General features: G+C 41.4%; 1 protein-coding gene across 2 annotated transcripts in view; it reads right to left on the bottom strand.

Moving 5' to 3' along the window:
• The window catches only part of PTDSS2 (phosphatidylserine synthase 2), a 32,999-nt gene that overhangs the window by 9,986 nt on the left and 9,604 nt on the right, over positions 1–13,409 (bottom strand). For both annotated transcript variants that reach the window (XM_077321258.1, XM_077321257.1), the window contains exons 3-7: positions 11,220–11,302; positions 6,910–6,977; positions 3,709–3,843; positions 2,038–2,088; positions 3–116 (exon numbers count right to left, since the gene is read on the bottom strand). In XM_077321258.1, coding sequence (XP_077177373.1) covers positions 3–116; positions 2,038–2,088; positions 3,709–3,843; positions 6,910–6,977; positions 11,220–11,302 — 451 coding nt within the window. The remainder of the gene's footprint in view (positions 1–2; positions 117–2,037; positions 2,089–3,708; positions 3,844–6,909; positions 6,978–11,219; positions 11,303–13,409) is intronic.

The following is a 13,409-nucleotide window of genomic DNA, read 5'->3' as shown; positions in this document are numbered from 1 at the left end:
ACATGGTCCCACCAACATTCACTGAAGTTTGGAAGCTGATGTTCTAGACTATATTCCAGAAATTCAAACATTACACTGATGATCATACACATCCACCAGTCCCGAATCATAAGTGTCTGAACACAAAAAGTACTCAATTAATCCTGCTGAGTATTCCAAAATTTAGTTATTTAAACATTAAAAACAAAAGAAGAAAACATCACAGAATGTACAAAAGGTTCAAGAAAATGCTAAAACCCCAAAGTTGTGCTTGAATACATGAATATTTGGACTGTGCATCAGATTTCTTTGTTCTTTTGAAGATGAATGATCTCAGATTTCTAGAATAGAAGAAACTATGAACTTATTCATATGAACTTATTTTCAAGCAAATGCAGACTTAGATCCTTTTCAAAAAACTAGATCATACTCATGCCCAGGTTTTGCTCTTCTGTTAGGATAAACACTACATTCATCAATGTTCTCCCCAAAAAAGGAGGGGGGGGGAAATATTATATGAGACAGAGACAGAGAACACCATTTAACATTGGCACCTAGCAAATTGCCAGAGTGAGGCTGTTCCAAAGTCTGAGAGCCACAACATAGAAAGCCCTCCTGGATGTCATTGCCTCCCCTGTGTCCCTGAGAGATACAGAGTTACAAGAAGGCTCTCTGCTTCTCAGTGCTTGGGCAAGTCTTTAAGAAAGAAGGTGCTCCAGGGAAGGTGTGAAGGCCTGGGAAGTCTCTTTGATTCAGTTTAGATGCCAGTTTGAGGGTAGTTCCTGTATTGGGCCCATTCAATGGTAAACTTTTGTCATAGTTCTGTGAATTGTTTTAGGCTGATCTACATCATTTATTTTATTTTTATTTATTTATTTATTAAAATTTTATACCGACGTTCCCTTAGGCTCCCAGCGGTTTACAAGATAAAAGATTGCAATAAAACCCACAGTTAAAACCATTAAAACCAATCCACAATACCAACGTTATCAACGTTAGGTAACAGGCGAGCACTAACTAACCCCACTAAACCCCCCCCAACCTGCCCCATTATAGATTTGACAGAATGTTTGAGGTTGTGAAGATCTCCAAACTGGATCCTTGCTCATCCAGTTAAAAATCACACCAGGAGAAAGGTACTTCTTTTGGGACAGGTTATTATGATGCGAACAAACCAGTCAGTCCTAAAAGAGATCAGCCCTGACTGCTCTTTAGAAGGCCAGATCCTGAAGATCAAATACTTTGGCCACCTCATGAGAAGGAAGGACACCCTGGAGAAGAGCCTAATGCTGGGAGCGATTGATAGCAAAAGAAGAAGGGGACGACAGAATGAGGTGGCTGGATGGAGTCACTGAAGCAGTTGGTGCAAACTTAAATGGACTCCAGGGAATGGTATAGGACAGGAAGGCCTGGAGGATCGTATTCCATGGGATTGTGATGGGTCGGACACAACTTCGCACCTAACAACATTATGATGAGTGTCTTATCCACAGCTGAAAGCAACTGTGATTGGACTCCTTAAGCAGTCATTTCTGGATAATGTGACCAATCTCCTTTTTTGGAAAATGCTCACTGAGTAGCTTGTAGTGGAATAGCTACAGGTATTTTTGGATGAAACATCTGCTCTTCACCCATTTGAAGTTGTCTGCATGACTGAAGCATCACTATTGGTTTGGATTGATCTCCGATAATAGCAGTTCATTACTGCTGCGGAGCACAGGTGCATGCTGCAGCAAGTGAAACTCCTAAGGTCATGTATATTGATAAAGATTCTTTTTGTGGAAAAACTCATATTAGACCCTGCTTGAAGAAGAATTCAAAATAGAGAGCCACTCTGGAACCTCTGTCTTCACAAGGTTTTTGGGAATAAAATAAGAAGGCATTTTACACAAGTTTCTCTGCATGATCTTTATTCATGTTGATGTTTAGAGCCAACATAGGTTCTAGTTTTGGTTGCTTGTTCCACTGTATTCTCCTGAATCTTTTGTTAACATTAAAAAAGAGACAGTCAGACATTCAAACCAACTACAACTGAACACAGAAAGGACCAATTTTTACCTTTAGATACCAGCCAAGGAAATGCGCAGGAACAAAGCCATCCAGTTTGTCCTATAATTCAAGCAGAGAAATTAGATTACACAGATTATTCCCCATTTCCACAAGTAAAATAAGTCAATTTAAGAAAGCTACAGAAACAGGGACCAATACAGTTGCAAGTGTGGGTTATTTGCAGTAGCAGTTCCAAGTTGCCAAAAATAATATCAGTAAATAAATAAAGCTAATCATGAAGATAGTTAGCAACAATAAATAAGGAAGGATGGAAGATCAGATGGCCAGGACTCAGGATGGGCATGGACTGGAAAATATCTCCTGCTTGGTTGAGGCCCTCTGCATGAGCACGAAGTGAAAGAAGCTTGCTATGTGCTTGGGCACACACTACACAACAACGTATAACCAGTACTTCTGTGAGGTAAATAGGCAAAATATTCTAGTTTTGCAGTGGCTTTCACAGAAGCCATGGCAAAGCTAGAATACTTTGCGGTAAGCTTTCAAAGAGACAGAGAACAAGTGTAGATTTACATTCGACTATTTTGAAAGCATACAGCAATGAAATAATTTTACCCCAACTCCAAAATAAGGTTGTTTGGTTATAGTGGAAGGGATAAAATGATCTGGTCAATAGCAAAGGCAAATGCCAATGTAGAAGTTAGTAGAATAACCAGCAGGTAAATCAGCCTTAAAGGAAAACCAAAATTATGCATCAGGTAAAGGCAGATTCAACAGCGTGCATAAATTATATAGTTTGCAATATTTTACAAAATTTACCTTTACCTTACCCCAGCCTGGTGGACCACTCTGCCAAAAGACCTAAACAAGCTCCATAGGGCCCATAAGAAAGAACTTTTCCACCAGGCATGAGAGTTTTTCCACCAGGCCCAGAAAGATCAACAAGTGCTGGACCTGTCGCTGGGAACTGAAGAAGATTGCTCTGGAAAACTCTAAAACCATTCCATTTGACTGCAAATTTGTTTGGAGGAAATAGATGATTGTTTTTACTGCTGTATACTATTGTATTGGTACCTGACCTGGAAGGGCAGGATACAAAAATAAGTTTGTTTGTTTATTTATTTATTACTGCTTTTGCCAAGAAGAGCAAAGACCTATAACAGGGCATTGAAGTCTCTTGTCTGATTGATGGAAGCTTTACACAGCTATGCTTTAGATGATTTATCAGGCATTAAAATAAAAAAGCTGGAAACTTGCTTTTCCTTTATTTTAAAGTGATGATACTAAGCTGTGCACTGAATTATAGTACATAGTCCTAGCCATTTTAGTTATAGGTAAAGGTAAAGGTAAAGGTATCCCCTGTGCAAGCACCGAGTCATGTCTGACCCTTGGGGTGACGCCCTCTAGCGTTTTCATGGCAGACTCAATACGGGGTGGTTTGCCAGTGCCTTCCCCAGTCATGACCGTTTACCCCCCAGCAAGCTGGGTACTCATTTTACCGACCTCGGAAGGATGGAAGGCTGAGTCAACCTTGAGCCGGCTGCTGGGATTGAACTCCCAGCCTTATGGGCAAAGCTTTCAGACAGCTGCCTTACCACTCTGCGCCACAAGAGGCTCTATTTTAGTTATAAGACTAAATTAAGATGGATGATACTTGATTAAATACTACTGGACACATAATAAAAACACATCATGCTATAATTGATTATTTCTGTTTCTCACCCAGATATTATGAAATGGATCAGTCTGATTGCCTGAGTCATATATGAGACAATTTCCACCATAGTCTCTTTCTGGCAAGGGGACTCCTAAATTTGGATCGATGAATTTCATGAACTGTCTTCCATCTTGTACTGTCTGAAGAAACATATGCATTAGGGGGCAAAAACACTGAGAAGGTTCTAAAATTTAACAGGATCAGAATACTCCTAAGTAAAGGTAAAGGTATCCCCTGTGCAAGCACCGAGTCATGTCTGACCCTTGGGGTGACGCCCTCTAGCGTTTTCATGGCAGACTCAATACGGGGTGGTTTGCCAGTGCCTTCCCCAGTCATGACCGTTTACCCCCCAGCAAGCTGGGTACTCATTTTACCGACCTCGGAAGGATGGAAGGCTGAGTCAACCTTGAGCCGGCTGCTGGGATTGAACTCCCAGCCTTATGGGCAAAGCTTTCAGACGGCTGCCTTACCACTCTGCGCCACAAGAGGCTCTTACACTCCTAAGTACACAATGATTATTACATATGTTAAATTGTCAATGCAGATTCTCAGTTGAGCTATCTCACACAGATGGCAGAACTGGCATACTCAGACTGTTTACACAAAGACTGAGGGGGGTCAGGGGTTCATGCAGTGTTCTTAAAGACCAGTCATTTCACCCAACTGTACATATATCTGATCATGCCTTGACCCAGACTAGGGTTAGCACCTTAACCTGAACGTATTTTCTTTTTGCCACTACCCTACCTCAGAAGGTATGTATGCACTATTCAAACTACATGCTGGCTCTGCTCAAAGACAAGAGGGCCTGCTATCTGCCATCCAGGAGGATGAGCTGGCACCTGGCCATAAGGGCCTAGTAAACTGCAGTGTAAAACCGAACATTTTTCGGTCCAGCAATCCCAGCATGAACAAACAGTAGCTGTGTAGGATCTGAGCTGAAGATGCTTCTTGATATTTAGTTACAGGCTCCAAGATGGAAAAGAAGGAAGTTTTATCTTATATGCAAACATCGTAACACTGTTCTGTTCAATAAGGTGTGAAGGAAGGCTTTACTGGAGATAGACAGCTATTGCAAAATTGGTGGTAGCAAGCCACTTCTATCTGTCAGCATCTTAGTCCATGACAGTGCCAGTCAGCATCTTAGTCCATGACAGTGCACTTCTTCCAGGCTGGCACAATCTCTGGAGCTCTCCTTGTGGTTCATTATCATAGAAGTAATATTTGATGGAATTTCAGCAGGGAATAAAATCTGCCTTCCCAAGGCTCATTTACACAATGGTAAAGAACATTGTTTGTACAACCTAGGGGCTGCCAAGAACAGCTTCCATGGCCGAGATATAAAAGACGGCACCAATGCCCTCTCAGTAGTCTAAGACTATTTCTCTCTCAATCATTGGTAAAGGTAAAGGTATCCCCTGTGCAAGGTGACGCCCTCTAGCGTTTTCATGGCAGACTCAATACGGGGCGGTTTGCCAGTGCCTTCCCCAGTCATTACCGTTTACCCCCCCCCCCCCAGCAAGCTGGGTACTCATTTTATCGACCTCGGAAGGATGGAAGGCTGAGTCAACCTTGAGCCGGCTGCTGCTGGGATTGAACTCCCAGCCTCATGGACAGAGCTTCAGACTGCATGTCTGCTGCCTTACCACTCTGCGCCACAAGAGGCTCTCTCTCAATCATAATGCACCAATAAAGATCTGACAAGTCACAGGACCGATTATGGGACTTCCTAATACAAGAATTGTTGTTGTTGTTATATGCGAAGTCGTGTCCGACCCATCGCGACCCCATGGACAATGATCCTCCAGGCCTTCCTGTCCTCTACCATTCCCCGGAGTCCATTTAAGTTTGCACCTACTGCTTCAGTGACTCCATCCAGCCACCTCATTCTCTGTCGTCCCCTTCTTCTTTTGCTCTCGATCGCTCCCAGCATTAGGCTCTTCTCCAGGGAGTCCTTCCTTCTCATGAGGTGGTCAAAGTATTTGAGTTTCATCTTCAGGATCTGGCCTTCTAAAGAGCAGTCAGGGTTGATCTCCTCTAGGACTGACCGGTTTGTTCGCCTTGCAGTCCAAGGGACTCGCAAGAGTCTTCTCCAGCACCAGAGTTCAAAAGCCTCAATTCTTTGACGCTCGGCCTTCCTTATGGTCCAACTTTCGCAGCCATACATTGCAACTGGGAATACCATAGCCTTGACTAAACGCACTTTTGTTGGCAGGGTGATGTCTCTGCTTTTTAGGATGCTGTCTAGATTTGCCATAGCTTTCCTCCCCAGGAGCAAGCGTCTTTTAATTTCTTTGCTGCAGTCCCCATCTGCAGTGATCTTGGAGCCCAGGAAAATAAAATCTGTCACTATCTCCATTTCTTCCCCATCTATTTGCCATGAATTGAGAGGGCCGGATGCCATGATCTTTGTTTTCTTGATGTTGAGTTTCAAGCCAACTTTTGCACTCTCCTCCTTCACCCGCATCAACAGGCTCTTTAGTTCCTCTTCACTTTCTGCCATTAGAGTGGTGTCATCTGCATATCTGAGGTTGTTGATATTTCTTCCTGCAATCTTGATCCCAATTTGTGACTGCTCTAATCCCGCATTTCTCATGATGTGCTCTGCATACAAGTTAAATAGGCAAGGCGACAGTATACAGCCTTGCCGAACTCCTTTCTCAATTTTGAACCAGTCAGTGATTCCATGTTCAGTTCTCACTGTTGCTTCTTGACCTGCATATAAATTTCTCAAGAGACAAATAAGATGCTCTGGTATTCCCATCTCTTTAAGAACTTGCCACTTTAAGAACTTGCCAATACAAGAATAGCACATCATAAATTCATCAACTATGATGTAAGAACCATTCTAACATTGGAAAATAAAAGGTTATGTCACAAGCTTCCCAATGCGGCTGTTTACAAACATTCAAGGAGGAACAGAGTGGGAGGGCAGTAGTCCTGCTCCTTGCCTTGTAAACAAGACAAGCACTATGGCTGGAAGGAGGAGGAGTTCCTCCTCCAACTTGATAACACAAAGGACAAAAAGAAGATCATATAATGTTCATAAATCCCTTGTTTGATCTCTGAATCATAAATAATGTACATATTATTAAACTCAGAGCAATGTGGTCACAGTACTAACCAACAAGGGGAGTATAGATCATATGAGCTCTACATTTTACATCTTAAAGAGATGTGTTAAAAGACAATTTTTAAAACCGTACCTGAAAGAGTATGAAGATGAGGAAAAGCTCATATACAACACTGACACATAGCCAGAACCTCCAGTATGCTAGAGGAACAAACAAGAAAATCAGAATGCAAATGTATATATAAATTGGTTTAACTGAATTTTTAAAAACAAACCATTTAATGCAAATTATGGAATGTTCATTATGTTTAATAGAAGACAACAAGTTTCTATGAGGCCATACAGTTCCAGTGAAGTGAACACTTTGCCAAGACTATTTGTTCAGTCTGCATTGCTCACCAAAATTGTTTGCAAAATAGAACATTATACCACACCTCTAATACGGTCTACAGATAAATTTCTTTCTTGAAAAACAAATTACCACTAGGCAAGTGCCTCGCTACAAAGTTGGGATAAAAATATACAAGCTATATAAAATTTAAGCACTTTTTCAATTATTTGTTTAATTCAGGATCATTGCTTTTCTATGGAAAGCAAGAACAAAATGCTTAAGATTTACATGTGGTCTGCACAGTTGAACAGCTGCTATTTCTCTCCTTCCCTCCCTAGCACATTCCAGGCCACACAGAACAGCTTGCTACGCTTTTCTCTGCGTTCCTTGACTTCAAACTTTAAAACCATTTTTTAAAAACCCAAGCTGCATGGGGAAAGGGGCAAAACTCATAGAGAATAATATTTTTTTTTTTTTTTACTCTACAGAACTTCACAACTGAATTCTGTCTACTGGGCAGATGTGCCATATCTAATCTTCTAAGTCAGTGGTTCTCAACCCTGGGGTCGCGGCCCCACTTGGGGTCGCCTGGCCTCTTCTGTGGGGTCCCCAGATTGGTTGCCGGCACCACACTGGCAGTGGCCGCAAGCAGCAGCGGGTGGCAGTAGCAGGTTGGCCACCACCGCCTGCCGCCACCCTGTCACCTTCCCCTGAGTTCTGCTGGCTCTCAACGTGGATATTTCTTTTGTGGTTAGTGGACACCTCAGCACAGCACGACCCTGGAGAGCAGCTCATAGGTGTTGGGGCCCAGGCGGGAGCTTGTACAGCCTAAGGGCACAGACAAGGCACGGGGAGCCTGGTCATACAGGCCTGGCCCACCCACTCTTCTCTGGGGAGGAAGGGAGGTCTCTCAGCCAACAGTTGTGTGCTTGCGGCGCGCTCACACACACTGCTCATGCAGACCCCGCTGCCACCACACTTGGGGTTGCCGAGTTGAGAACCGCTGTTCTAAGTACTCCATAAGGCTTGATCTGTAAATTCAGAAACTAAACACTTCAGGTTTCAAGATCAAATAACTTCAAATACCTCAGGAAAGGGAATGTTCTACAACATTAGCAAATAGGGTTTGTTTGTTTTTAAAGGATTAAAAAAAGAAATAACCCACTGCAATTGGACTAATGCATCTGGAAGATTCCATGGTGCCGTAATGTCTGCTGTAAAAATTCAACAACAAAACTTGTAGGCAATAATAGTTCCCGATTGCAGTGCAACTTTTTAAAAACAAAAACTACCCTGGAAAGACAGGGTAGTCTATAATATGAGAAACAAGAGATCCATCAGAAATTGGGCTACTGAATATGCATAATAAAAACTCCCCTCTCTCAGGAAGTGTCATTGCTGGTTGCGCAAGATGTTTTGCACAAAAATGCTCCAAACCAAGAGGAAAGGTGAGGTATACATAGTATAAACAAAATCAATAAAGTGTAAATTTTACAGACTAAGGTTCCTCATTTTTACTTAATTAACTGCATACCTCTCCCATGCTGCATGAATCCATAGGATAACTACAAGTTCAGTATTAAAAGAGTTACAGTCAACAAAAGGCCAGGTGAGGGAAGCAGTAGCAAATATTTGTAAAAGGGAATTCAGAGAAAATGGACAAGTTTACAGGAAATTAACTGATCAACATCTGATAATATGTTTAGTATTTTAGTGAATGCTACATTTTCATACAGAAAACCCAACTTCTCAAAATCTCAGTATAATACTGATTTGTTTATTTAATTTAAGAGATTTTTTGATAACATTTAAATCAGTGGTCCCCAACCTTTTTATCACCGGGGACTGGTCAATGCTTGACAATTTTACTGAGGCCCGGGTGGGGTAGTCTTTTACTGAGGGTCATTGCCGCCACTTGAGGCCCTGCTGCACTTGCTTTCCCGCCGGCGTCTGTGACTTCCTGCCACCCGCTAGGGGCGCTGCCAGCAGCAGCTGCGCAGTGCCACACCAAGGGGGAGCCCCAGCCATGGTGGCCGCTGGAGAACACCAAAGGTGAGACAGCAGCAGAGTAACAGGGCAGTCCCCAAGGGAGCATCCGGGGAGGAGGACGAGGAGGAACTGCGGCCTGGTACCGACTGATCCACGGACCGGGACCTGTCTCCAGACCAGGGGTTGGGGACCACTGATTTAAATTAACACTTTGACACACTTAAAAAACAAAAAAGCAATTTGAGTAAGCTGCTAAATCAGTCATTTCTGGCTGATCTGGTTTCCACTATGGGATAAGGACTAGTCAGGTGGTTCACTTCGACAAGGCATTAATTCTGATAGTAGGATTACAGATTTTCACTAGCTTCTCATGAAGGAAATCAGTAGCACAGGCTGTAGAAGGAAAGTATACCTCAGATGTATCTAGATGTTCTCAGGTCAGGATATTAACTTCATCAAGATCATACCAAATTACGTCTGCTGCACATTTCTAAACCTCACATTTTACAATGACCTCATAAAGACATTTTGCTCTCATAAAGAGATTTTGCTCATGATGGAAGTTTCTGTAGCAGTGCAATCCTAAACAGAGTTACAGCTTTACTAGTCCACTAACTTTATTGATGTAACTGTGTAGGATTCCACCATAATTTCACTAGAACAATGGCATTACTAAAACATTCCTTTTGCAATCACTTCGTTTGAACTGTGAAAAGCAGTTTATTTTGTGCTTTTCAAGTAGATTTGGAAATCATGCTTATGCAGTTCTCAAGATGTTTGCATTTCCAGAAAATCATCTCATTCAGGATAAGTAAAAATGGTCTACTTGTCCTTTATTCTGATGGTTTAGTCATTCAGGATTACAAAAGCATCTTCATTCCACCCAGTCAGTTTCTCTTGTTCTCTTGCCCAGAAGACATACAGAAAAGGTCAAATTCCTGAAGTAAAGGTCAAAATAAACTTGCATTTTCTAAACTGCTGTGCACTGCTTTTGGCTTCACAACCTATTGAGGTTCTAAGCATTCAGTATACCATTGCAAAATATTACTCAGAATCAAATTTATGTTTGGTGACTAATGCACATGTGTATTACAGTACAGTAAAACACATGTGTACTATAGTACAGTACACTATGTGTAATATAGTAAAATCAATTTAAAGCCACAAAAGCAAGTAGGCTGAATTTTGTGAAAAGTTGTGTATTCTCACATTACACAAAACATTTTAAGCAAAATATCTACAGCAGGGATTATTTTGTGAAACCTACCACACAGATCTTAAGAATAACCAAAACATGCATTGGTGGCATGGCACTTTCACCCCAGACCAACGATTCTTTTAGAGGATGAGAGAGAGACCTTTTCAGATATATCTAAACCCAGGGCATATAATCAGCATTCTGAGAACATGTTTCATTAACATTAAGAGTGGCAGGCCCATACTTAAAGTAGAGTTTAACTAAATGACCCCTCAGCTTTCAGCGTTCCATAGAGCCTGCAAAATGGAGCTCTTCCGCCAGGTTTATGGTTAAGGCTGGCACGGCAAGGAAGATCTGATGGGCCCCCCAGCATTAAGAGAGTAGCACCTGCCATATGATCTGTGCTCCCTCCTCCCACTTCTACATTAGATTTCTGAGGAGCTAGCGGGTTAGTGACCGCCATTATTTTTAATTGTTTTAGGAGTCTGTATTGATGTATGTCTGGATGGGTTTTAAATGGACCGTTGTAACCCACCACGAGACTATTATGAGAGTGGCAGGCAATAAGTAGAATAAATAAATAAATATAGAGGAAGGTATTGGGCACCATGGTAGCTAACACTCCCAAGTTACCATACAGGACATAAATGGTAAACAGAAAGTTTTCAGAGACATCATAAACAGTTGCACCTTTCTAAACCCATTGAAATTCATGGTTCTACTAGTTTGGAAAGTGCAACCTAGGTACTTACACAGACAAGGGTTTTCCAAATTATGCCTGGTTATTAGTGTAAATTAATACAATTATATTGTACTTAAAGGGCCTGGTTGTTAAACAAAAATACTAATAGCTACATAAATCTTAAGATCATGGTAGTAGATAAGCTTTAAGTATATTTTTATGTTAAATAACAGCTTGGATTACCTGGATGAGGTCTTGAAAATGGCCCATCTTTAGCCTGAGTGACTCCAAAACACAAGAAGACTAAAATGCTGGCAACAATACCTCTGAAAAAAAATCAAGAACAGTTTTTAGTGTACATCTCACAAGACGAAGTCACTTGGTATCTGTCAGTTGGTACTTTCTGATTATTCATCCAACATGAAGCTGATTTAAGATCAAAATATCATTAATAACTCTAGTTCATACTAAAATCAGATACCAGTAGCACCTTTAAGACCAACAAAGATCTATTCAAGGTGTGAGCTTTCGAGTGCAAGCACCCTTTGTCAGACTATGATCTTCTTACATGACAGGGAATATATAGCAAAAATCAGTTCTGTTACATCTGTGTCACAACCAGATACAGCCAATGATAATCCACCAAGCATACAATGACTTTCACCCCGCTATCAACCTGACAATGAACCAATCTACGCAAGAAATACATTTTCTGGACACTACTGTAAGAATAAAAAATGGATGCCTAGAGACTACCTTATACTGAAAGCCTACTGACCGGCAAACGTACCTGCATGCCTCTAGCTACCATCCTGAACATATCAAACAATCCATTGAAAAACAGCCAGGATCTGCTTCAATCCCACAGAATAGCTTATTGCAACCAAATAAGCAGGAAGGTTGGGAGAGGACTAGCTGAACATGTTTGGACTAAGGATGGAGAAACAAGCTTGGATAAACAAAACAGATTTGCCGAAATGCATAATTCTGCTATTTCACCAGTCAAATAGTTCTGAAAGTTGCTTTGAGGGCAACAATTATCGCCAGTATTTGCATTTTAAACTATTCTGGAGCCAATATGGCTGAAAAACGTATTGAGTAGAAACATAAGAAATTAAAAGCTGAACCATGCTGCCTCAGATGCCTTTGTTCCTGACTGTTGCACACATAACGGGTAGTATAACAATTATAACAAATGTCACACAAATTAAAATGCTCTGTACTTGTACAAATACCACATAAAAACATGTAGCCCTTTCAAACGAGACAGAATACTCCAAGCATACCATCCACTCTCAGCAATGCCCTACCACTAATGAATAGTTTCCCTTCAAGGGGTCTAAAAACGCATGTCAGTCTCACCATTTCACTGACTTATATAGGGCTCAGAAGTGATGACCACTGAACACTAATAAGTCTTCTGATGATGGGTGTGAGCCTCTTGCCTCTAAACTTAAGAGTGATGCTGTTCTTTAGAAAACTTAATACTCAACCATTCCCTGACCAAAATAGGTACAGTTGGCAAGGCTCACTAAATATTTCAAGACATCATCTCTGGGGCATTTTTTTTAGGTCACAGTTTGTCTCTTTACACTCTTTCATGAATAAGAAAACAGGTTATCCAACATGAAATCTAAAGAATATGAGTAATCAGTTATTTTTAGCTCCTCAGCAACAACAGTATTAAATTATTACAGCTAAGAATGAGACATGTTAATGTGATAAGTTTAAATCTGATCTCTGACTATGAATTCAGGTTGATGCAATTATTTTTACTTTCTGCTTTAGGGATAAAAGTAGTTAATGCACGCATGACAAGCGAGATAAGTGAAATGAGACCCAGCAGATGACTAACAGAAAGTGCTTTGAATCAATGGCACATGAAGCCCACAATTTAATGGGAAATGGGGTTTAGGATCCTGATATCTGAACAATGCAAAACCAGAGCAAAGTGACAGCCTTCTCTGCCCACTGACTTCATTGGTCCTGGAAGGGTACAAACTCTCCTTTGTGCTCAGCTGAAAATCTTTTTAAATGGCCAGGAATGAATCTATGCTATCCATTTTTTTTCCTTTGCAACTTGAGTTTGAGTCCCTCACTTCACCCCAAGAGTACAGGGAACTTGGACCAGTTTATTCTCAATTTTCAATAAGTCCATAAAACACAATGTCTTGTTGTGACTTACTCAGGCTAAGCCTAAAACAGACAATGTAAAATACAGCTGCACCACCACCAGCAGCAGCAGGAGGAGGAGGAGGAGGAGGAGAGTTGGTTCTTAGATTGCTGCTTTTCTCTACCTGAGGGAGTCTCAAAGCGGCGTACGTTCACCTTCCTTTTCCTCTCCCCACAACAGACACCTTGTGAAGTGGGTGAGGCTGAGAGAGCCCTGATATTACTGCTCTGGCAGAACAGGTTTATCCGGGCTGTGATGAG

This window comes from Paroedura picta, chromosome 2 (genome assembly GCF_049243985.1).
Source record: "Paroedura picta isolate Pp20150507F chromosome 2, Ppicta_v3.0, whole genome shotgun sequence".
In the NCBI taxonomy this organism is placed as follows: Eukaryota; Metazoa; Chordata; class Lepidosauria; order Squamata; family Gekkonidae; genus Paroedura; species Paroedura picta.
The sequence above is the reverse complement of the archived record's forward strand: the minus strand, read 5'-3'. Positions and strand labels throughout refer to the sequence as shown.